The sequence below is a fragment of the Scyliorhinus torazame genome, chromosome 4, assembly GCF_047496885.1.
Source record: "Scyliorhinus torazame isolate Kashiwa2021f chromosome 4, sScyTor2.1, whole genome shotgun sequence".
NCBI lineage: Eukaryota > Metazoa > Chordata > Chondrichthyes > Carcharhiniformes > Scyliorhinidae > Scyliorhinus > Scyliorhinus torazame.
Window position 1 is genome coordinate 324,736,366 of NC_092710.1, and position 19,628 is coordinate 324,755,993.

At 49.4% G+C, this 19,628-nt stretch overlaps 1 protein-coding gene across 4 annotated transcripts in view; it reads right to left on the bottom strand.

Annotated features, from left to right (window-relative positions):
• Positions 1–2,418: 2,418 nt before the first annotated feature.
• The window catches only part of daam2 (dishevelled associated activator of morphogenesis 2), a 458,630-nt gene continuing 441,420 nt past the window's right edge, over positions 2,419–19,628 (bottom strand). For all 4 annotated transcript variants that reach the window (XM_072500175.1, XM_072500172.1, XM_072500174.1 and 1 more), the window contains one exon: positions 2,419–4,683. In XM_072500175.1, the coding sequence (XP_072356276.1) occupies positions 4,468–4,683 (216 nt within the window). In that variant the 3' untranslated portion in view covers positions 2,419–4,467. The remainder of the gene's footprint in view (positions 4,684–19,628) is intronic.

The following is a 19,628-nucleotide window of genomic DNA, read 5'->3' on the forward strand; positions in this document are numbered from 1 at the left end:
CAACAAATCAGCCACATCCAAGAGGTCATTCAGCGGAAATCTATCTACATCTCCCTCTATCCATCCCCTTTGCTCACTCCCTCCCTGGAGCTTAATTTCTGCGAGTATTCAATGTCCTTTGCAGCTTTCCAAATACATACAGGATTCACCAATTACCACATCTGTCAAAATAATCTTCCGCCACCTTCTGAGTACTCAACCTTTCTGTCGTACTGTGGAGAAAGGTTTGTATATCAAAAACATTTTTATCCTTCTCACAGTTAAGTCGAGGTCAGCCTGATCTCCCCTTCTCTTCCAGCCACATTTTATTTTGAGGCCGCATTCAAGGCCTCAAGAGGGCATCACGGTAGCACAGCGGTTAACACTGTTGCTTCACGTCTCCAGGGTCCCAGGTTCGATTCCCGGCTTGGGTCACCCTTCTGTGTACCCGAAGAGGCGCCGGAATGTGGCAACTCGGGGCTTTTCACAGTAACTTCATTGCGGTGTTAATGTAAGCCGACTTGTGACAATAAAGGTTATTAAATGGTTATGGGGGCGTTGAGGACACTTATTCGGGGATAGCTGACTGCTCATTACTAAGAACAGAATGTGGCTTGCTCTGGGCTGTTTAAGCATGTGTAAGGTTTGTGGCTGGTGGGACTCTGATATTCCCTGCCTCTTGTTCCACCAGGGGTGCTCACCAATCAATTTGGCCTGCCTTTTATGCAGGGCACTCAAGCATCGCCTATGACCTTCATGCTACCGGGTCGGATTGTGTAAATTGAGAAGCACTGGTGCAAAGACTTCACGTCATATTATCCAATGTTCAGTGCAGCAAGTCTGCCACTGACCCACAGCCGTTCCGATTTGCACAGCTGCCAGGCGGCAGGCTTTGAGAACTGCCAGGGTCAGCTGTTCAGCCGGCCTGGAGTTTCTGTGTCCGACAGCAACATTCTCATTTGATGCCAGGCTCAGAACGGCAAGGAGATACAGGTCTTGGGGAGGGTACAGAGGATGTTTACCAGAACAGTAGCAGGGCTGGGGGACTTCAGTCGCCTGGGGAGGCCGAGGAAGCTGTGATTGTTCTCCCTAAAGCAAAGAACATTGAGGGAGATTTAAGTCGGGTGCAAAGGTTTACATAGCCTGCACTCTGTGGCAGGGAGAGCTATCAGGATGGGAAACCAGGGCTTGCTTTGTATTCCCTAACCAAGAAGGTGTTTTGATTTGTAACCTCATTTTTGTTGAGTGACCAACCAGCTCAGCACAGACCAGGAATTTAGACTTAGCGTATGCCTCATCTGTATGGCCCAGTGCCAAACATGGGATAACCTATCGGCAGAGGAGGGGCTGGGGGTCCATCAGTTTACACCGTGGTAAACCCTCCACCACCTAGTCAGCTGTTCAGGCACTGGCTTACGGAAGGGGGGGGGGGAGGGTGGCAAGGGGAACAGCTTCCCTGGGAGCTCCTTCAACACGGCCCTGGAAATCGTGAACCATCATGGCTCCTAGATTACTGAGTCTAACACAACGTCCGATGACTGAGTCTACCCCGAACCTTCAATTGGCTCTAGGCAGGCACGTTATCCTGGAGCTAACTTAACCTCATAGATCAAATACAGCAAGCTTCATGTGGTAGGCCGTAAAGTAAGCCTCACTCTTGGCCTCAGTGTGGCTGGCCCACAAAGCATCCTGGTTGTCATTGCAGAGTCTAGTTTAGGCTGGCTGTCCCACACTTTGTAGAGCTACAAAGAAGTTTCATGCACTGTCGGCTGTGGCACATTTGGAATATTAGTCTGGAGTGTTTTACAACGTTGGCAAGAATTTTTTAAAAACATGTCTGCCCTATGGCCAAATGAACAGTCACACTGAAATTCTCTCCCTTGCCCCAAATATCATTTCTCAAAAAGGCAAGCATTTCTTTGAAGTCGGATGGGATAAATGTGTACGGACTGTGAGAAAAGTCTCCTGTACAAAAATTCCTGCTGACTAAACAGCATCTACCACTGTGCATATATCTTGTCCCGCCTCTTTCTACTTTCACAAAACCCTTTCAAAATAATGCTTCAGGTCCAAACCATTGTCGCTGCACAATCTCCTATTCCTTCATTGCCCTTATGTGGAGGTGCCAGCGTTGGACTGACGTGGGCACAGTAAGAAGTCTTAGAACACCAGGTTAAAGTCCAACAGGTTTGTTTGGAATCACTAGCTTTTGGAGCGCAGCTCCTTCCTCAGGTGAATGAAGAGGCGGGTTCCAGAAACACATATATGAAAGTCAATGAAGCAAGATGATACTTTGAATGCAAGTCTGTAAAGACTTAATTACCTGCACAGACTCGCAATCAAAGTATCATCTTGCATCATTGACTTTGTCTATATATGTGTTTGCAGAACCCACTTCTTCATTCACCTGAGGAAGGAGCTGCGCTCTGAAAGCTAGTGATTCCAAACAAACCTGTTGGACTTTAACCTGGTGTTCTAAGACTTCTTTCATTGCCCTTAACCAGGAATTATTCCACTTTCTCTGTGCATAAAACCCATTACAACCTTCACAACAAATATGTCTACAATACACCACTACATTTATTAAACAGGGCACGGGCTTGCTTCATTAATAATGTTTAGGCATTATCTACTGTGTTTCTCTCTTGGGGAAAATGAGGACGTGAGAGAGTTCATTGGGTGGGAGACTCTTGGAGAGAAACGTGGACCTCTTTGCCTCCTGCCCCTTCGAGGCCTGCGCTGCCGACCTCAAAAACAAGGAAGAAAATCTGTCATTTCAAATGTTGTGCTTCTTTAGCACAGTGGGCTAAACAGCTGGCTTGTAATGCAGAACAAGGCATGCAGCGCGGGTTCAATTCCTGTACCAGCCTCCCTGAACAGGCGCCGGAATGTGGCTTCATTGAAGCCGACTTGTGATTATTATTATTATTTCTCCCCCCCCTTCCTCTCTCCAGGAGATCTCCAGGTGAGAAAGAAGCAGGGTTTACCAGCCCAGTTTTAAGCTTGGCTTTCTGCCGATACAGGGTCCCAACAGACTGTTTCATCTTACTTTGTCTATCGCTGGCATTCAAAGTGGTTCTCAACCAGGCACATACCTTTAACCTTGGCAATTGCTTTCCATGTATTTCCCTGAAAAACGTGACAGGGAATGTTCGGATTATTTAGACCCTAAGGGGCTGTGGGTGGGGGGGGGTGGTTAGAGTTTGGTAAGAGATGCTGGTGAGTAAGAGTAGCTGATAGTATTGACAAACGCACATTTTTGGTCACACTGGATGTGACAAGTCCGTTCTTCAAAACGACTAACTTCTTTCAAAGTAAAACTTTAACATTATACATATATCTATATAAGCGTTAAAAAAACATTATTGCACAATAGAGGCCCAGTTATTTTGCTGTGGCTATCTAGTTTCTGGTAACACGTATATGTGCTCAGGTGGTCATCTGTGCAGAGCCACTGACTGGATTTAATACTGTTTTTTGTTTGCATCATATGCACTCTCTGATGTCCAAAGTGGTGGGAATCTCATTTTTGGCACAAGCTGACGACGCGACTCCCACTCGGCTCCACCCGATTCCCATTCTTTTTTTTCCCCCAGTGCGTGACTGGACTCTGCCATCTCGGCTAAGCTGGCAGCTCTGTGTTAAGAGTCGGCAGCTCTGGGAGGACATATTCCGGGAGGTTCCGGCTCCCAACAGCCCCGCCTCACACCATTGGTCTCCCTTCCTCGCGACACACCACCTTCCAGAGGCCAATTCAGCAGCGGGTCTGAAGTAAACGTGGAAAAGAAATATTGTCTTCGGCGTCCAATGATTCTTCACCAAGACTGCTCGCAACCTTCAATTCCTGGAGACTCTGGGGCGATCCTGAAGGGTTTAACGACTTAAACGTTAAGTGGAGCGACATGGGAGAGGGAGTGGGGTGCGGCAATGGGTGTTGTCGAGGTCCCACCACTTGGAGGACTGACGTGAGTCGATACCTTTATGCTTCGGACAAGAGAGTGGGCAAAAACATCAAAATGAATAAGCAACAGCAATAATATTGACAAAGCATCATGGCTTCCTTATCAGTCCCAGAGGGTGACTCCCTCCAATCCCACAATGCTCTTGCTCTGCTCCTTCAGTTGTTTCGAGAGTGTCCTGCTTTCAAAAGGAAAGGCCCCAGCAGCTGGTGACAAAAGCACGAAGTACAGGCACTTTGGCGTCTGGGCCCATTTTCCCTTCTCTGATCTCTCACAGTTGTGGGAGAAGAGATATCAATAGAGCAAGAGAGAGAGAGAGAGAGAGAGGCGGTTTTGTTCCTGATTGGTGGAGGAGGAAAAGGGATTGTGTCTTGTTTTTTTCTTGGCCCCTGGGCCCAAGAGTTCTTGCAGCTTGAGGGTAAATAAAGAGTTCCACCGCCACCCCACCCCACATCCGCGCCTACCCACTCAGACGGCGCCGAGCGGCAGGTGTTTGTCCCAGGCCTCGTTAACAGCTGCGGCTGGTCCATCAATAGTTCAGCTTAGTCACGGCCCGCTCCCTACCGCACTCCAACACCTGGTTTCCGGCCCGCTTCCGGTTGCGCTTCAGCTTTGACAGGTCCTTGTCAAAGACCTCGCCGGACCGCAGGGCTGACACCAGGTCGTCGAACTCGCCAACCTCTTCCGAGACGCTACCAGCACGTGCTTTCTTCAGGCGACGCTCCTTCTCGCGCTGCTCCTTCAACTGGAGGGCAGGGCGGGGGGAAAGGGAGACAAATACAACAACATTAACTTCGATAAGAGGAGATGGGGTTTACGGATCATAAAGAAAATAGAGTAAATGAATGTGAGTGGTCAGGGTAGCGGAATCCAGTCAAGGGATTCAGATGGTTATATATTGAATATTGGATACCTGGGAGTGATTACAGACTGGAATCTAATCGAGGGGTTCAGACGGTTTATATATAGAATAATGGATACCTGGGAGTGATTACAGACTGGAATCTAATCGAGGTGTTCAGGTGGTTTATATATAGAATAATGGATACCTGGGAGTGATTACAGACTGGAATCTAATCGCAGGGTTTAGATTGTTTATATATAGAATAATGGATACCTGGGTGTGATTACAGACTGGAATCTAATCGAGGTGTTCAGGTGGTTTATATATAGAATAATGGATACCTGGGAGTGAGTAAGGGCAGCATGGTAGCACAGTGGTTAGCACAGTTGCTTCACAGCTCCAGGGTCCCAGGTTCGATTCCCGACTTGGGTGACTGTGCGGAGTCTGCACATTCTCCCCCTGTCTGCGTGGGTTTCCTCCGGGTGCTCTGGTTTCCTCCCACAGTCCAAAGATGTGCAGGTTTGGTGGATTGGCCATGGTAAATTGTCCCTTAGAAATTGCCCCCAAAGAAAGGTTAGGTGGGTCAATGGGTTAAAGGGATAGGGTGGAGGAGTAGGGTGCTCCTTCCAAGGGCTGGTGCAGACGTGATGGGCTGAATGGCCTCCTTCTGCACTGTAGATTCTATGATTACAGACTTCAATCTAATCGAGGGGTTCAGATGGTTTATATATAGAATAATGGATGACAGGGAGTGATTGCAGACTGGAATCTAATCGAGGGGTTCAGATCGTTTATATATAGAATAATGGATACCTGGGAGTGATTACAGACTGGAATCTAATCGAGGGGTTCAGATGGTTTATATATAGAATAATGGATGCCTGAGAGTGATTACAGAGTGGAATTTAATCGAGGGGTTCAGATATAGAAAATTGGATGGATGGGAGTGGATAAACACCATGTGGTTAACTTTCACTGGAATCCTACTCTCTCCTTGTGACTGTTGGTAAAGTGAGTAACAGAAGGATGTGGTTGGTCATGAGCCAAATAGGCCGGGGAGATCACAATTTCTGTTCCTCAATCCTGATCAACGTCTTTGACCACTCCATGATGGTGTGTGCATAAGCAGGTGTTTGGACAGAATTGGGCCAGGCTGTAAGGAACACCATTGCTGGACAGTCTGATGTCAACCAGAATTAGCACTTGGTATGCGGTGTCCAGGCATTTGTGTCTCCAGGAAACATGGAGTTCATGCAGGCTAGGAATGGAAGGCATGCAGTATGGTTTGAGAAGTGGAGATTATAATTAATAAGAAGAGATTGCCAGAAGTCTGTCATTGAATGGTCTGAGGCCATTGTCTGTCATGACCTATATGAGTCGTACTTTTAATCAGTGCCCTGGGAGCATTTCTGTTAAATGAATTAGCAGTTTGTTATTCATTGCTGGCAGAGGTTGTTCAATTCAGTGTCAACTTTTGTCTCAATTTAACTCTTCATGTTCACTCCACTCTCCAGTTTTCCTCCACAGGACGAGGGGAGGGTAATTCCACAAACTGTCAATCCCAGAGAGGCACATAATACTGTAAATTTGGGATGAAGAAACGAAGGACCCGCACCATCTTCCCGGGAGACGGATCATTGGGACTGCTCCTGCTAGTTCCATTTTACAAAGCTTCCATTGGGTCTACTTTTATTCGTAACCGATCCGCCACCTTCAAATTCACTTGCTCCACCACTGATGCACGGTAGCAGCAGTGTGTTCCACCTACCAAAATGCACTGCAGCAACTCAGGAAGTCTCCTTCAACAGCACCATCTAAACCCGCAACCTCCACCACCTGGGATCATCGAATTGCTAGACTGCAGAAGGAGGCATTCGACCCATCGTGTCTTCACCGACTATCTGAAAAAGCACCCTTCCTGGGCTCTCTCCCCCACTTAACCCGCACATCTTTGGACACCAAGGGGCAATTTATCATGGGCAATCCACCAAACCTGCACACCTTTGGACTGTGGGAGGAAACCAAAGCACCCGGAGAAAACCCATGGGGAGGCATGGTGGCACTGTTGCTTCACAGCGCTAGGGACCCGGGTTTGATTTCCTGCTTGGATCACTGTCTGTGCATATTTTCCCCGTGTTTGTGTGCGTTTCCTCTGGGGGCTCTGGTTTCCTCCCACAAGTCCCGAAACACATGCTTGTTAGGTGTATTGGACATTCTGAATTCTCCCTCTGTGACCCGAACAGGCGCCAGAGTGTGGCGACTGGGGGATTTTCACAGTAACTTCATTGCGGTGTTAATGTAAGCCTACTTGTGACACTAGTAAAGATTATTATTATGCAGACTCGGGGAGAAAGTGCAAACTCCACACAGTCACCCGAAACCGGAATTGAACATGGGTCCCTGGCGCTATGAGGCAGCAGTGCTAGTCACTGTGCCACTGTTCCGCTGTTGGAAGGAGATACATGGGAACACCACCACCTAACAGTTCTCCATCAAGCCTGTCACTTTCACTTCATCAATATCTTGGAATTCCCTCCCTAACAGCAGTGTGTGTGTACCAACACCACATGAACTGTAGCCGTTCCAGCAGACGGCTCACTGCCACCGTCTGAAGTGCAATTAGGAACGGACAATAAATGCTGGGCCTAGCAAGTTATGCCAAAGTAACAAGGAGGAATAAAAAAAATGATCTTTGATATATTTCTACAAGCTTTGGAAGTGCGAGAAATGCATGTGATAGTTATTGAGTTTATTGATCCTGTCACAAGTAGGCTTTATTGTCACAAGTAGGCCTACATTAACACTGCAATGAAGTTACTGTGAACAGCCCCGAGTCACCACACTCCAGCGCCTGTTTGGGTACACAGCATGTCTTTTGGGACTTGTGGGAGGAAGCCGGAGCATCCGGAGGCAACCCACGGAGACACACGAGGGAGAACGCGCAGATTCCGCACAGGCAGTGACCCAAGCCGGGAATGGAACCTGGCACCTGGGGCAGCACAGTAGCTCAGCGGTTAGCACAGTTGCTTCACAGCTCCAGGGTCCCAGGTTCGAGTCTCGGCTTGGGTCACTGTCTGTGCGGAGTCTGCACATTCTCCCCGTGTCTGCGTGGGTTTCCTCCGGGTGCTCTGGTTTCCTCCCACAGTCCAAAGAGGTGCAGGTTAGGTGGATTGGCCATGCTAAATTGCCCCTAGGTGGGGTTACAGGGATAGGGTGGGGGATTGGGCCTAGGTAGGGTGCTCTTTCGGTGGGTGGGTGCAGACTCGACGGGCCTCCTTCTGCATTGTCGGGTTCTATTAACGGTTAATTATTTTGTTCTTAAAATATGAAATGAAAAATGAAATGAAAATCGCTTATTGTCACAAGCAGGCTTCACATGAAGTTACTGTGAAAAGCCCCTAGTTGCCACGTTCCGGCGCCTGTTCGGGGAGGCCGGTACGGGAATTGAACCCGCGCTGCTGGCATTGTTCTGCATTGCAAGCCAGCTATTTAGCCCCCTGTTGCTGTCACAAGGGTGCATGAAGACTGTAGGTTTTCTCCCCCCCCCCCCCCCCCCCTCCATCCCATAATATTAAATCTGGTCACAGACTCGATGTCACTGCTTTTCCAGAATGTTGTTCCTGTGGTTGCTCAGGGTGACGAGGTGAGGGCAGGTTAAAGGTCAGGAGAGGGGTGAAAAACGCTTCCCCATGCAATTCCTGGATAAAAACGTAATCCTCCATGGCCTGGACTAAAATAGAAAGTCTGACAGACAATGGGATGAGAGGAGCACAGAAAACACTCCGAAATCCCCAAATAAAAAGACAAAAATCAGTTTATCAGCGGCTCAGGATTTCAGGCAAAAAAATAAAACCAGAAAAAAAAGAGATGTGTAATCCTGGGTTCCCAGCAATTCCTGGGCAGGAGAGGAGAACTGACAGAACGTCTGGTATTAAAGGAGCATGCAGTTCTCATGCTTTCTGTGGTATGTGGAGACCCTGGGAGTCAGTGGTTCACAGGAATCCTGGGGGAATGAGGTTACGGCTGCTCTACCCCATCCTTGCTGCAATTCTGTCCCCCGTCCAAGATGACTAACGAGCCCGGAGAGAATGGCGGGGAGGAGTTACGGAGGACAGGACGCAGTGGGAATGTGAAGGCTGCCAAAACTTTGGTCAGCATTGGCGACAAAAAGGACTGTGTGTTTTACAAATGCGATTTGAATGCTCTGTTAGTTATGGAAGTATCTGTCATGAGGGGAGAAAAGGCTATTTGACTGGCACTGGCCTGTGATATGATTCTTTTTTTAAATCCTTTCATTGGATGTGGGGGTCACTGGTGGGGCCAGGATTTGATATCATCCCTAATTGCCCTTGAACTCAGTGGTTTGTTGGGCTGCTACAGAGGGGCAGTTAAGATTCAACTACATTTCCGTGGGTCAGGAGTCACATGTAGGCCAGACCCGGCGAAGACAGCAGATTTCCTTCACGAAAGAGCATCAGTGAGCCAGATGGGTGTTTACGACAATGGTCAACGGTTTCATAGTCAGCATCAGACTTTCTTCAAAATCCAGATTTTTATTGAGTTGAAATTCCATCGCCTGCCATACTGAGGCTGGAACCTGGGCCTGAACTCGGAGGTTGAGGGTTACTAGCCCAGTGCCACCGCCACTGCGCCACCTCAAACATAATAAATTAACTGAATTGATTCACTTTCTGTTTGGCGTGCGAAGGCCCATGGGCAACAACTGGCCTGAGTGTGGGGACATGCTGCTTACAGAGGCTGTGACATGAAGCTATCCAGAGTTGCCAATACTGACGTCACTGTGCCTCGGTGATATTTGGCCCCTCTGCCTCGGTTTCCCTGAAGGCAGCGGGCGCCATGCCCAACACACGCAGCCACTCTTTTTGCTTGCTTCCCTCTTCCTTTCTAGAAGGCACTCAGTTGGCCTGGGGTGCGGTGCCAAAGGTCACAGCGGGCACCTGCTGCTCCACCGCCTTCACATGTGGGATGACCCCAGTGAGCCAAGGGCAGACTATTCCACCATGGCGAGGATGGAGTGTTCATGGGCAAGATGGATCCAGTCTTCATCCAACTTCCTTTTCTGACTCCTACCTTCTAATAGGAGTAATGAGGTAGAAACTGGAACCCGCTCCCTGGCTGATGTTACTTGATGGGAATGTTGAATGGAGAATGGAATGGATGATGTTACCGAATAGGAATTGTCCTTAACTGCACTACACCCCTCCCCCGACTGATAGACCAGTTAATTCAGCACAGATCTGTAATCAAAACCGGGGCTCAAAGGCTGGCTGTTAAATATTGGGTTTCTCCAGCCGTTCCTGCACTCGGGGTGGTCTTCATGGCGATCGGGGGCCCCTGGGTGGTCAGGCTCTGGGCAGGGGGGTACTCTGGCAACCCCCGATGCCACCTGGGCACTGTGGCACTGCCAGATGAGCACCCTGGCAGTGCCACCTAGACACCCTGGCAGTGCCATCCACGTGCCACCCTGGCAGTGCTCGTTAGTGCAGGATCGTTCGAGGCTCAGAAATGAAGCAGAGCCCTGTTTAGTTGCAGGGTAGTTCTTGGTGCTGCGAGCGACAGGAAACACCCGCCTCAACACGCCCGACATGATGCTCTGTTGCGCCCAACATGCGGGGGATTAGTGTAGCAGTTGGGTTTTTATAACAATCAGGTTATTTTGTACCCCCTGCCCCCAATCCATGCCCCCAACCTGCCACCAGTCCATAATTTACTGACCAGAATTTCACAAGATACTACGGTGGGATTTGAACTCTCAATCCTTTTATGTTTTCTAAAGTCTGGTGGCCAATTCAAGCTATTGAGAATTAAAGCAAATGGCGCAAAATAAAAATGTTGATGCAAGCTCAAGGTTGAAGAGAGGTCAATGGCTAGAAATGAGAGAAAAATGAACTATCAGAAAAGGTTTGGGCAGGAGATTGTCACTTATTTTGCTTGGCAAATTAACTCAATGAAGAATCACTTACAGGTACAAAAACACATACACAGAGACTCAGTGACACATACACTCACAGAGAGAGAGACACACACAGAAACATGTCACACAGAGAAACACTGACATACATCCATACAGAGAGACACACACACACAAACATACACTCAGAGAGGCACACAGAGAAACACAATTCAATCTCCTGATCCTTTGAATAGGTGCCTCGTAATTTTAAATTCATGAATTAAGTAAATGCTCCACATCACCAACTGCTTTCTGTCAGTGACAAACGGTAAAAAAAAAATCCCTGGTAAGAAAGGAAAAGGAGATTTTCTCATAATTAGGCTCTCGTGGAATAAAAACATTTGGGGAATGCTGAAGGAGGAAAGGATTTGTCAGTAAGTTGTCAACTTTGTTTGGAATTTCAGTTAAGTATCGTTAGTTTGAACCCCATTTATATATAGAATTACTGACTGCTGGGATATTAAGATTGAGAATTACTCCAAGGAATCAGATAATGGATCACAGGAGTGAGAATACTGCAATTACTGGCTTGGAGTGTCTAAGGGTTTTTAACTATGCTCTCTTCCTGTCGCCTAAATTATTGTTTCCAATATTTAAGGGATGCAACTTTTTTCCAAAAAGCTTGATTGGAACAGGTCAACATTGTGTCGTGTGGGGAAATGAGGGTGGAGGGGGCGCAATATCAAGGTGGGCTGCATTTAGTTGGGAGATTTTTTTTGTCACGGGTGCCGTAATCACCAGGCCAGGCAATGGCTCAAGGGAGTTCTCCAAGCCCTACGCTGAACTTTGTCAGGGGGCAGTCTTCAATGAGGTGAGTCCGGATTTACAGAGGCCTTCGCCAGTGCGGGAACGGTTGCAGCGTTCCCAATGTCAATGTGACAGGTTGAAGCCGGGTGGGCAGGCAGTGGGATCCATGATTAAGTGGCGTTTAGTGGTGGCCTGTTGGTTCCATTCCTGCTGCCATAGGGCCTCTGCTGTTATTCCTTGGCAAGGTGGTCTTAGCCATGGACGTGAAGGGAGGCGAGCAGCGGGTGGATTGCTAAGGTCCTTGTCTAGAGGCAGGCTTGGTTTGATGTAAACCTTCGCCAGGGGGCTTTCTGGTTGCAATCACCATCCTTACGTGAAGGAGGGGGATGTTGGTCAGGACTGGGAGCCAGAGGAGTTGAGTTGATCGGAGAGTACCCGAGATGATATGCAGTCTTGTGTTGAGTTGGGTATCTACAAGACTGATCATGGATCAGCGTTGCGTTCATGTCGCGCCACCCATCAGTACCTGGTTAAACCCGGGTAAGTCAATGATCCTACAAGCAAACTGAATTCAGCAAGATTAGGCTCCACGGATCCCGGGATCACCCCACCTAAAACGGCCAGCATCTGGTAGATAATGGTGAGGATTTAAGGAAGCTCATGTGGAGCGGCATGGTTGAAGCTGATGAGAGGCAAAGGCAGGAAGGAACACGAGGCACAATAACAAGAACAAAGAACAAAGAAAATTACAGCACAGGAACAGGCCCTTCGGCCCTCCAAAACTTTCCATAATAGGAAAAAGAGAAATTGTACTGAGAGAGCACCATTCGCAACCTCAGGGTGACACAAGGCACTTGACCGCCGAGGATAAGCTGTGGAACTATTGTAATGTTGGAAACACAGTCGCAATTTGTGCACAGCAAGGTGCTACAAACAGCAATGAGATTTTTTAAGATATATTCGTTCATGGGGATATGGGCGGCGCAGGATGGGCCAGCATTTATTACCTATTCCTGAGAGAATTTTCCTAACAGTCAACCACATTGCTGTGGATCTGGAGTCACGTGTAGACCAGGTAAGGACGACAGATTTCCTTCTCTAAAGGACATTAGTGAATCAGATCGGTCTTTACAACAATTAACAATGGTTTCATGGTTGTCATTAGACTTTTAATTCCAAATATTTATTGGATTCAATTACCACCAGTGTATACCAATGTGCCACCAAGGTGTTGTTGGAGTTGAACTCATCCAGGCAAGTGGAGAGTGTTCCATTACACTCCTGACTTGTGCCTTGTAGATGGTGGACAGGCTTTGGGGGGGGGTCAGGAGGCGAGTTACTCGCCGTACGATTCCTAGCCTTTGACCTACTCTGGTAGCCACAGTATTAATACGGTTTGTCCAGTTCAGTTTCTAATCAATGGTAACCCCAAGATGTTGATTGTGGGGGATTCAGCGATGGTATCCCATTGAATATCAAGGGGTGATGGGGTTTGATACTCTCTTGTAGGAGATGGTCATTGCCTGGCACTTGTGTGGCACGAATGTAACTTGCCACTTGTCAGCCCAAACCTGGATATTGTCCAGGTCTTGCTGTGTTTTGACATGGACTGCTTCATTATCTGAGGAGTCGCGAATGGTGCTGAACATTGTGCAGTCATCCGCAAACATCCCCACTTCTGACCTTATGATGGAAGGGAGGTCATTGATGAGGCAGCTGAAGATGGTTGGGCATTGGGTACTACCATGAGGAACTCATGCAGTGATGTCCTGGAGCTGAGATGATTGACCTCGAAACAACACAACCATCTTCCAGTGGAGAGTTTCCCCCCTGATTCCATTGACTCCAGTGTAGCTTGGGCTCCTTGATGTCATACTCGGTCAAATGCTGCCTTAATGTCAAGGGCAGTCAATCTCACCTCATATCTGGCATTCAGCTCTTTCATCCATGTTTGAGTTAAGGCTGTAATGAGGTCAGGAGTTGAGTAACCCTGGTGAAACCCAAACTGAGTGTCCATGAGCAGGTTATTGTTGAGTAAGTGCCGCTTGATAGTACTTTTGATGAATCCTTCCATCACTTTGCTGATGATGGAGTAGATTGATAGGGTGGTAAATGGCCAGGTTGGATTTGCCCTGCTTTTTGAACACAGGACTCACCTGGTCAATTTTCCACATTGCCGGGTAGATGCCAGTGTTGTAGCAGTACTGGAACAGTTTGGCTAGGGACGTGGAAAGTTCTGGAGCACAAGTCTTCAGTGCTATTGCCGGGATATTGTCTGGTCCCATAGCCTTTGCAGTATCCAGTGCTGACTATGACTATGACTGTTTCTTGATATCACGTGAGTGAATCGTATTGGTTGAAGACTGGCATCTGTGATGCTGGGGACCTCCGGAGGAGACTGAGATGGATCATCCACTCGGCACTTCTGGCTGAAGGCTGTTGGAAATACCTTGTCTTTTGCACAGATGTGCTGGGCTCCTCCATCATTGAGGATGGGGATATTTGTGAGTCAAGCAACAGCCTGACATAGTCATGCTCCCAGAATCATACCTTACAGACACCACTATCACCATTCCTTCTTGGGATGTGAGCGTTGCTGGCAACGTCAGCATTTGCTGCCCTCAACCTGAGTGACATTTTAAGAGTCAAGCACTTTGCTGTGGATCTGGAGTCACATGTCGGCCAGACCAGGTAAGGATGGCTCATTTCCTTCCTGAAAGGACATTAGCAAACCAGGTGGGCTTTTACGACAATCGGCAATGGTTTTATGATCACCGTTAGAATTTTAATTCCAGATTTTTTTATTGAATTCAAATTTCAACATCTGCCGTGGTGAGATTAGAACCATGGTCTACAGGGCATTGCCTTGGGTCTCTGGATTACTAGTCCAGTGACAATACCACCACACCACTATCTCCCTGTATACAAATGGTGGACTGGTGAGGTCATACACTTGGTACACTGGTGAGGGTGTGCACATCATGGATGTACACATCATGGACTGTTGAGGCTATACACCTGTGGACTGGTGAGGATATACATCTGGTGGACTGGTGAGGGTATACACCTGGTGGACTGGTGAGGGTATACACCTGGTGGACTGGTGAGGGTATACACCTGGTGGACTGGTGAGGGTATACACCTGTGGACTGGTGAGGGTTTACACCTGGTGGACTGGTGAGGGTATACACCTGTGGACTGGTGAGGGTATACACCTGTGGACTGGTAAGGGTATACACCTGGTGGACTGGTGAGGGTATACACCTGTGGACTGGTGAGGGTATACACCTGGTGGACTGGTGAGGGTATACACCTGGTGGACTGGTGAGGGTATACACATGGTGGACTGGTGAGGGTATACACCTGTGGCCTGGTGAGGATATACAGCTGGTGGACTGGTGAGGGTATACACATGTGGACTGGTGAGGGTATACAGCTGTGGACTGGTGAGGGTATACACCTGGTGGACTGGTGAGGGTATACACCTGTGGACTGGTGAGGGAATACACATGGTGAACTGGTGAGGGTATACACATGGTGGACTGGTGAGGGTATACACCTGTGGACTTGTGAGGATATACAGCTGGTTGACTGGTGAGGGTATACACCTGTGGACTGGTGAGGGTATACAGCTGGTGGACTGGTGAGGGTATACACAAGGTGGACTGGTGAGAATATACACCTGGAGGACTGGTGAAGGTATACACTGTGGACTGGTGAGGGTATACACCTGTGGACTGGTGGTGGTATACACCTGGTGGACTGGTGAGGGTATACACCTGTGGACTGGTGAGGGTATACACCTGGTGGACTGGTGAGGGTATACACCTGGTGGAGTGGTGAGAATATACACCTGGAGGACTGGTGAAGGTATACACTGTGGACTGGTGAGGGTATACACCTGGTGGACTGGTGGGGGTATACGCCTGGTGGACTGGTGAGGGTATACACCTGTGGACTGGTGAGGGTATACACCTGTGGACTGGTGAGAGTATACACCTGGTGGACTGGTGAGGGTATACACCTGTGGACTGGTGAGGGTATAACCTGTGGACTGGTGAGGGTATTTACCTGGTGGACTGGTGAGGGTATACACCTGGTGGACTGGTGAGAATATACACCTGGAGGACTGGTGAAGGTATACACTGTGGACTGGTGAGGGTATACACCTGGTGGACTGGTGGGGGTATACGCCTGGTGGACTGGTGAGGGTATACACCTGTGGACTGGTGAGGGTATACACCTGTGGACTGGTGAGAGTATACACCTGGTGGACTGGTGAGGGTATACACCTGTGGACTGGTGAGGGTATAACCTGTGGACTGGTGAGGGTATTCACCTGCGGACTGGTGAGAGTATACACCTGGTGGACTGGTGAGGGTATACACCTGGTGGACTGGTGAGAGTATACACCTGGTGGACTGGTGAGGGTATACACCTGTGGACTGGTGAGAATATACACCTGGTGGACTGGTGAGGGTATACACCTGTGGACTGGTGAGGATATACACCTGTGGACTGGTGAGGGTATACACCTGTGGATCGGTGAGGGTGTACACATGGTGGACTGATTGGGGTGTACACACGGTGGCGTGATGAGGGTATACACCTGGTGGACTGGTGAGGATATACACCTGGTGGACTGGTAAGGGTATACACCTATGGACTGGTGAGGATATACACCTGGTGGACTGGTGAGGATATACACCTGGTGGACTGGTGAGGGTATACACATGGTGAACTGGTGAGGGTATACACATGGTGGACTGGTGAGGGTATACACCTGGTGGACTGGTGAGGGTATACACCTGTGGACTGGTGAGGGTATACACCTGTGGACTGGTGAGGGTATACAGCTGTGGACTGGTGAGGGTATACACCTGGTGGACTGGTGAGGGTATACACATGGTGAACTGGTGAGGGTATACACATGGTGGACTGGTGAGGGTATACACTTGTGGACTGGTGAGGGTATACACCTGGTGGACTGGTGAGGATATACACCTGTGGACTGGTGAGGGTATACACCTGTGGACTGGTGAGGGTATACACCTGGTGGACTGGTGAGGGTATACACAGGGTGGACTGGTGAGGGTATACACCTGGTGGACTGGTGAGGGTATACACATGCTGGACTGGTGAGGGTATACACCTGTGGACTGGTGAGGATATACAGCTGGTGGACTGGTGAGGGTATACACATGTGGACTGGTGAGGGTATGCAGCTGTGGACTGGTGAGGGTATACACCTGGTGGACTGGTGAGGGTATACACCTGTGGACTGGTGAGGGTATACACATGGTGGACTGGTGAGGGTATACACATGGTGGACTGGTGAGGAAATACACCTGTGGACTGGTGAGGATATACAGCTGGTTGACTGGTGAGGGTATACAGCTGTGGACTGGTGAGGGTATACACCTGGTGGACTGGTGAGGGTATACACCTGGTGGACTGGTGAGAATATACACCTGGAGGACTGGTGAAGGTATACACTGTGGACTGGTGAGGGTATACACCTGTGGACTGGTGGTGGTATACACCTGGTGGACTGGTGAGGGTATACACCTGTGGACTGGTGAGGGTATACACCTGGTGGACTGGTGAGGGTATACACCTGGTGGACTGGTGAGAATATACACCTGGAGGACTGGTGAAGGTATACACTGTGGACTGGTGAGGGTATACACCTGGTGGACTGGTGGGGGTATACGCCTGGTGGACTGCTGAGGGTATACACCTGTGGACTGGTGAGGGTATACACCTGTGGACTGGTGAGAGTATACACCTGGTGGACTGGTGAGGGTATACACCTGTGCACTGGTGAGGGTATAACCTGTGGACTGGTGAGGGTATTCACCTGGTGGACTGGTGAGGGTATACACCTGGTGGACTGGTGAGAATATACACCTGGAGGACTGGTGAAGGTATACACTGTGGACTGGTGAGGGTATACACCTGGTGGACTGGTGGGGGTATACGCCTGGTGGACTGGTGAGGGTATACACCTGTGGGCTGGTGAGGGTATACACCTGTGGACTGGTGAGAGTATACACCTGGTGGACTGGTGAGGGTATACACCTGTGGACTGGTGAGGGTATAACCTGTGGACTGGTGAGGGTATTCACCTGCAGACTGGTGAGAGTATACACCTGGTGGACTGGTGAGGGTATACACCTGGTGGACTGGTGAGAGTATACACCTGGTGGACTGGTGAGGGTATACACCTGTGGACTGGTGAGAATATACACCTGGTGGACTGGTGAGGGTATACACCTGTGGACTGGTGAGGATATACACCTGTGGACTGGTGAGGGTATACACCTGTGGATCGGTGAGGGTGTACACATGGTGGACTGATTGGGGTGTACACACGGTGGCGTGATGAGGGTATACACCTGGTGGACTGGTGCGGATATACACCTGGTGGACTGCTAAGGGTATACACCTATGGACTGGTGAGGATATACACCTGGTGGACTGGTGAGGATATACACCTGGTGGACTGGTGAGGGTATACACATGGTGAACTGGTGAGGGTATACACATGGTGGACAGGTGAGGGTATACACCTGGTGGACTGGTGAGGGTATACACCTGTGGACTGATGAGTGTATACACCTGTGGACTGGTGAGGGTATACAGCTGTGGACTGGTGAGGGTATACACCTGGTGGACTGGTGAGGGTATACACATGGTGAACTGGTGAGGGTATACACATGGTGGACTGGTGTGGGTATACACTTGTGGACTGGTGAGGGTATACACCTGGTGGACTGGTGAGGATATACACCTGTGGACTGGTGAGGGTATACACCTGTGGACTGGTGAGGGTATACACCTGGTGGACTGGTGAGGGTATACACAGGGTGGACTGGTGAGGGTATACACCTGTGGACTGGTGAGGGTATACACAGGGTGGACTGGTGAGGGTATGCACAGGGTGGACTGGTGAGAGTATACACCTGTGGACTGGTGAGGGTACACACCTGTGGACTGGTGAGGAGATACATCTGGTGGACTGGTGAGGGTATACACCTGTGGACTGGTGAGGGTATACACCTGGTGGACTGGTGAGGGTATATACCTGGTGGACTGGTGAGGGTATACACCTGTGGACTGGTGAGGATATACACCTGTGGACTGGTGAGGGTATACACCTGGTGGACTGGTGAGGATATACACCTGGTGGACTGGTGAGGGTATACACCTGGTGGACTGGTGAGGGTATACACCTGGTGGACTGGTGAGGGTATACAGCTGGTGGACTGGTGAGGGTATACACCTGGTGGACTGGTGAGGATATACACCTGGTGGACTGGTGAGGGTATACACCTGGTGGATTGGTGAGGATATACACCTGGTGGACTGGTGAGGGTATACACCTGTGGACTGGTGAGGATTTTCACCTGTGGACTGGTGAGGGTATACACCTGATGGACTGGTGAGGGTATACACCTGGTGGACTGGTGAGGAAATACACATGGTGGACTGGTGAGGGTATGCACATGGTGGACTGGTGAGGGTATACACCTGCTGGACTGGTGAGGATATACACCTGGTGGACTGGTGAGGGTATACACCTGGTGGATTGGTGAGGATATACACCTGGTGGACTGGTGAGGGTATACACCTGTGGACTGGTGAGGATTTTCACCTGTGGACTGGTGAGGGTATACACCTGATGGACTGGTGAGGGTATACACCTGGTGGACTGGTGAGGAAATACACCTGGTGGACTGGTGAGGGTATGCACATGGTGGACTGGTGAGGGTATACACCTGGTGGACTGGTGAGGATATACACATGTGGACTGGTGAGGGTATACACCTGGTGGACTGGTGAGGATATACACCTGGTGGACTGGTGAGAGTATACACATGGTGGACTGGTGAGAGTATACACATGGTGAACTGGTGAGGGTATACACCTGATGGACTGGTGTGGGTATACACCTGATGGACTGGTGAAGGTATACACCTGGTGGACTGGTGAGGGTATGCACCTGGTGGACTGGTGAAGGTATACACCTGGTGGACTGGTTCGGGTATACACATGGTGAACTGGTGAGGGTATGCACCTGGTGGACTGGTTCGGGTATACACATGGTGAACTGGTGAGGGTA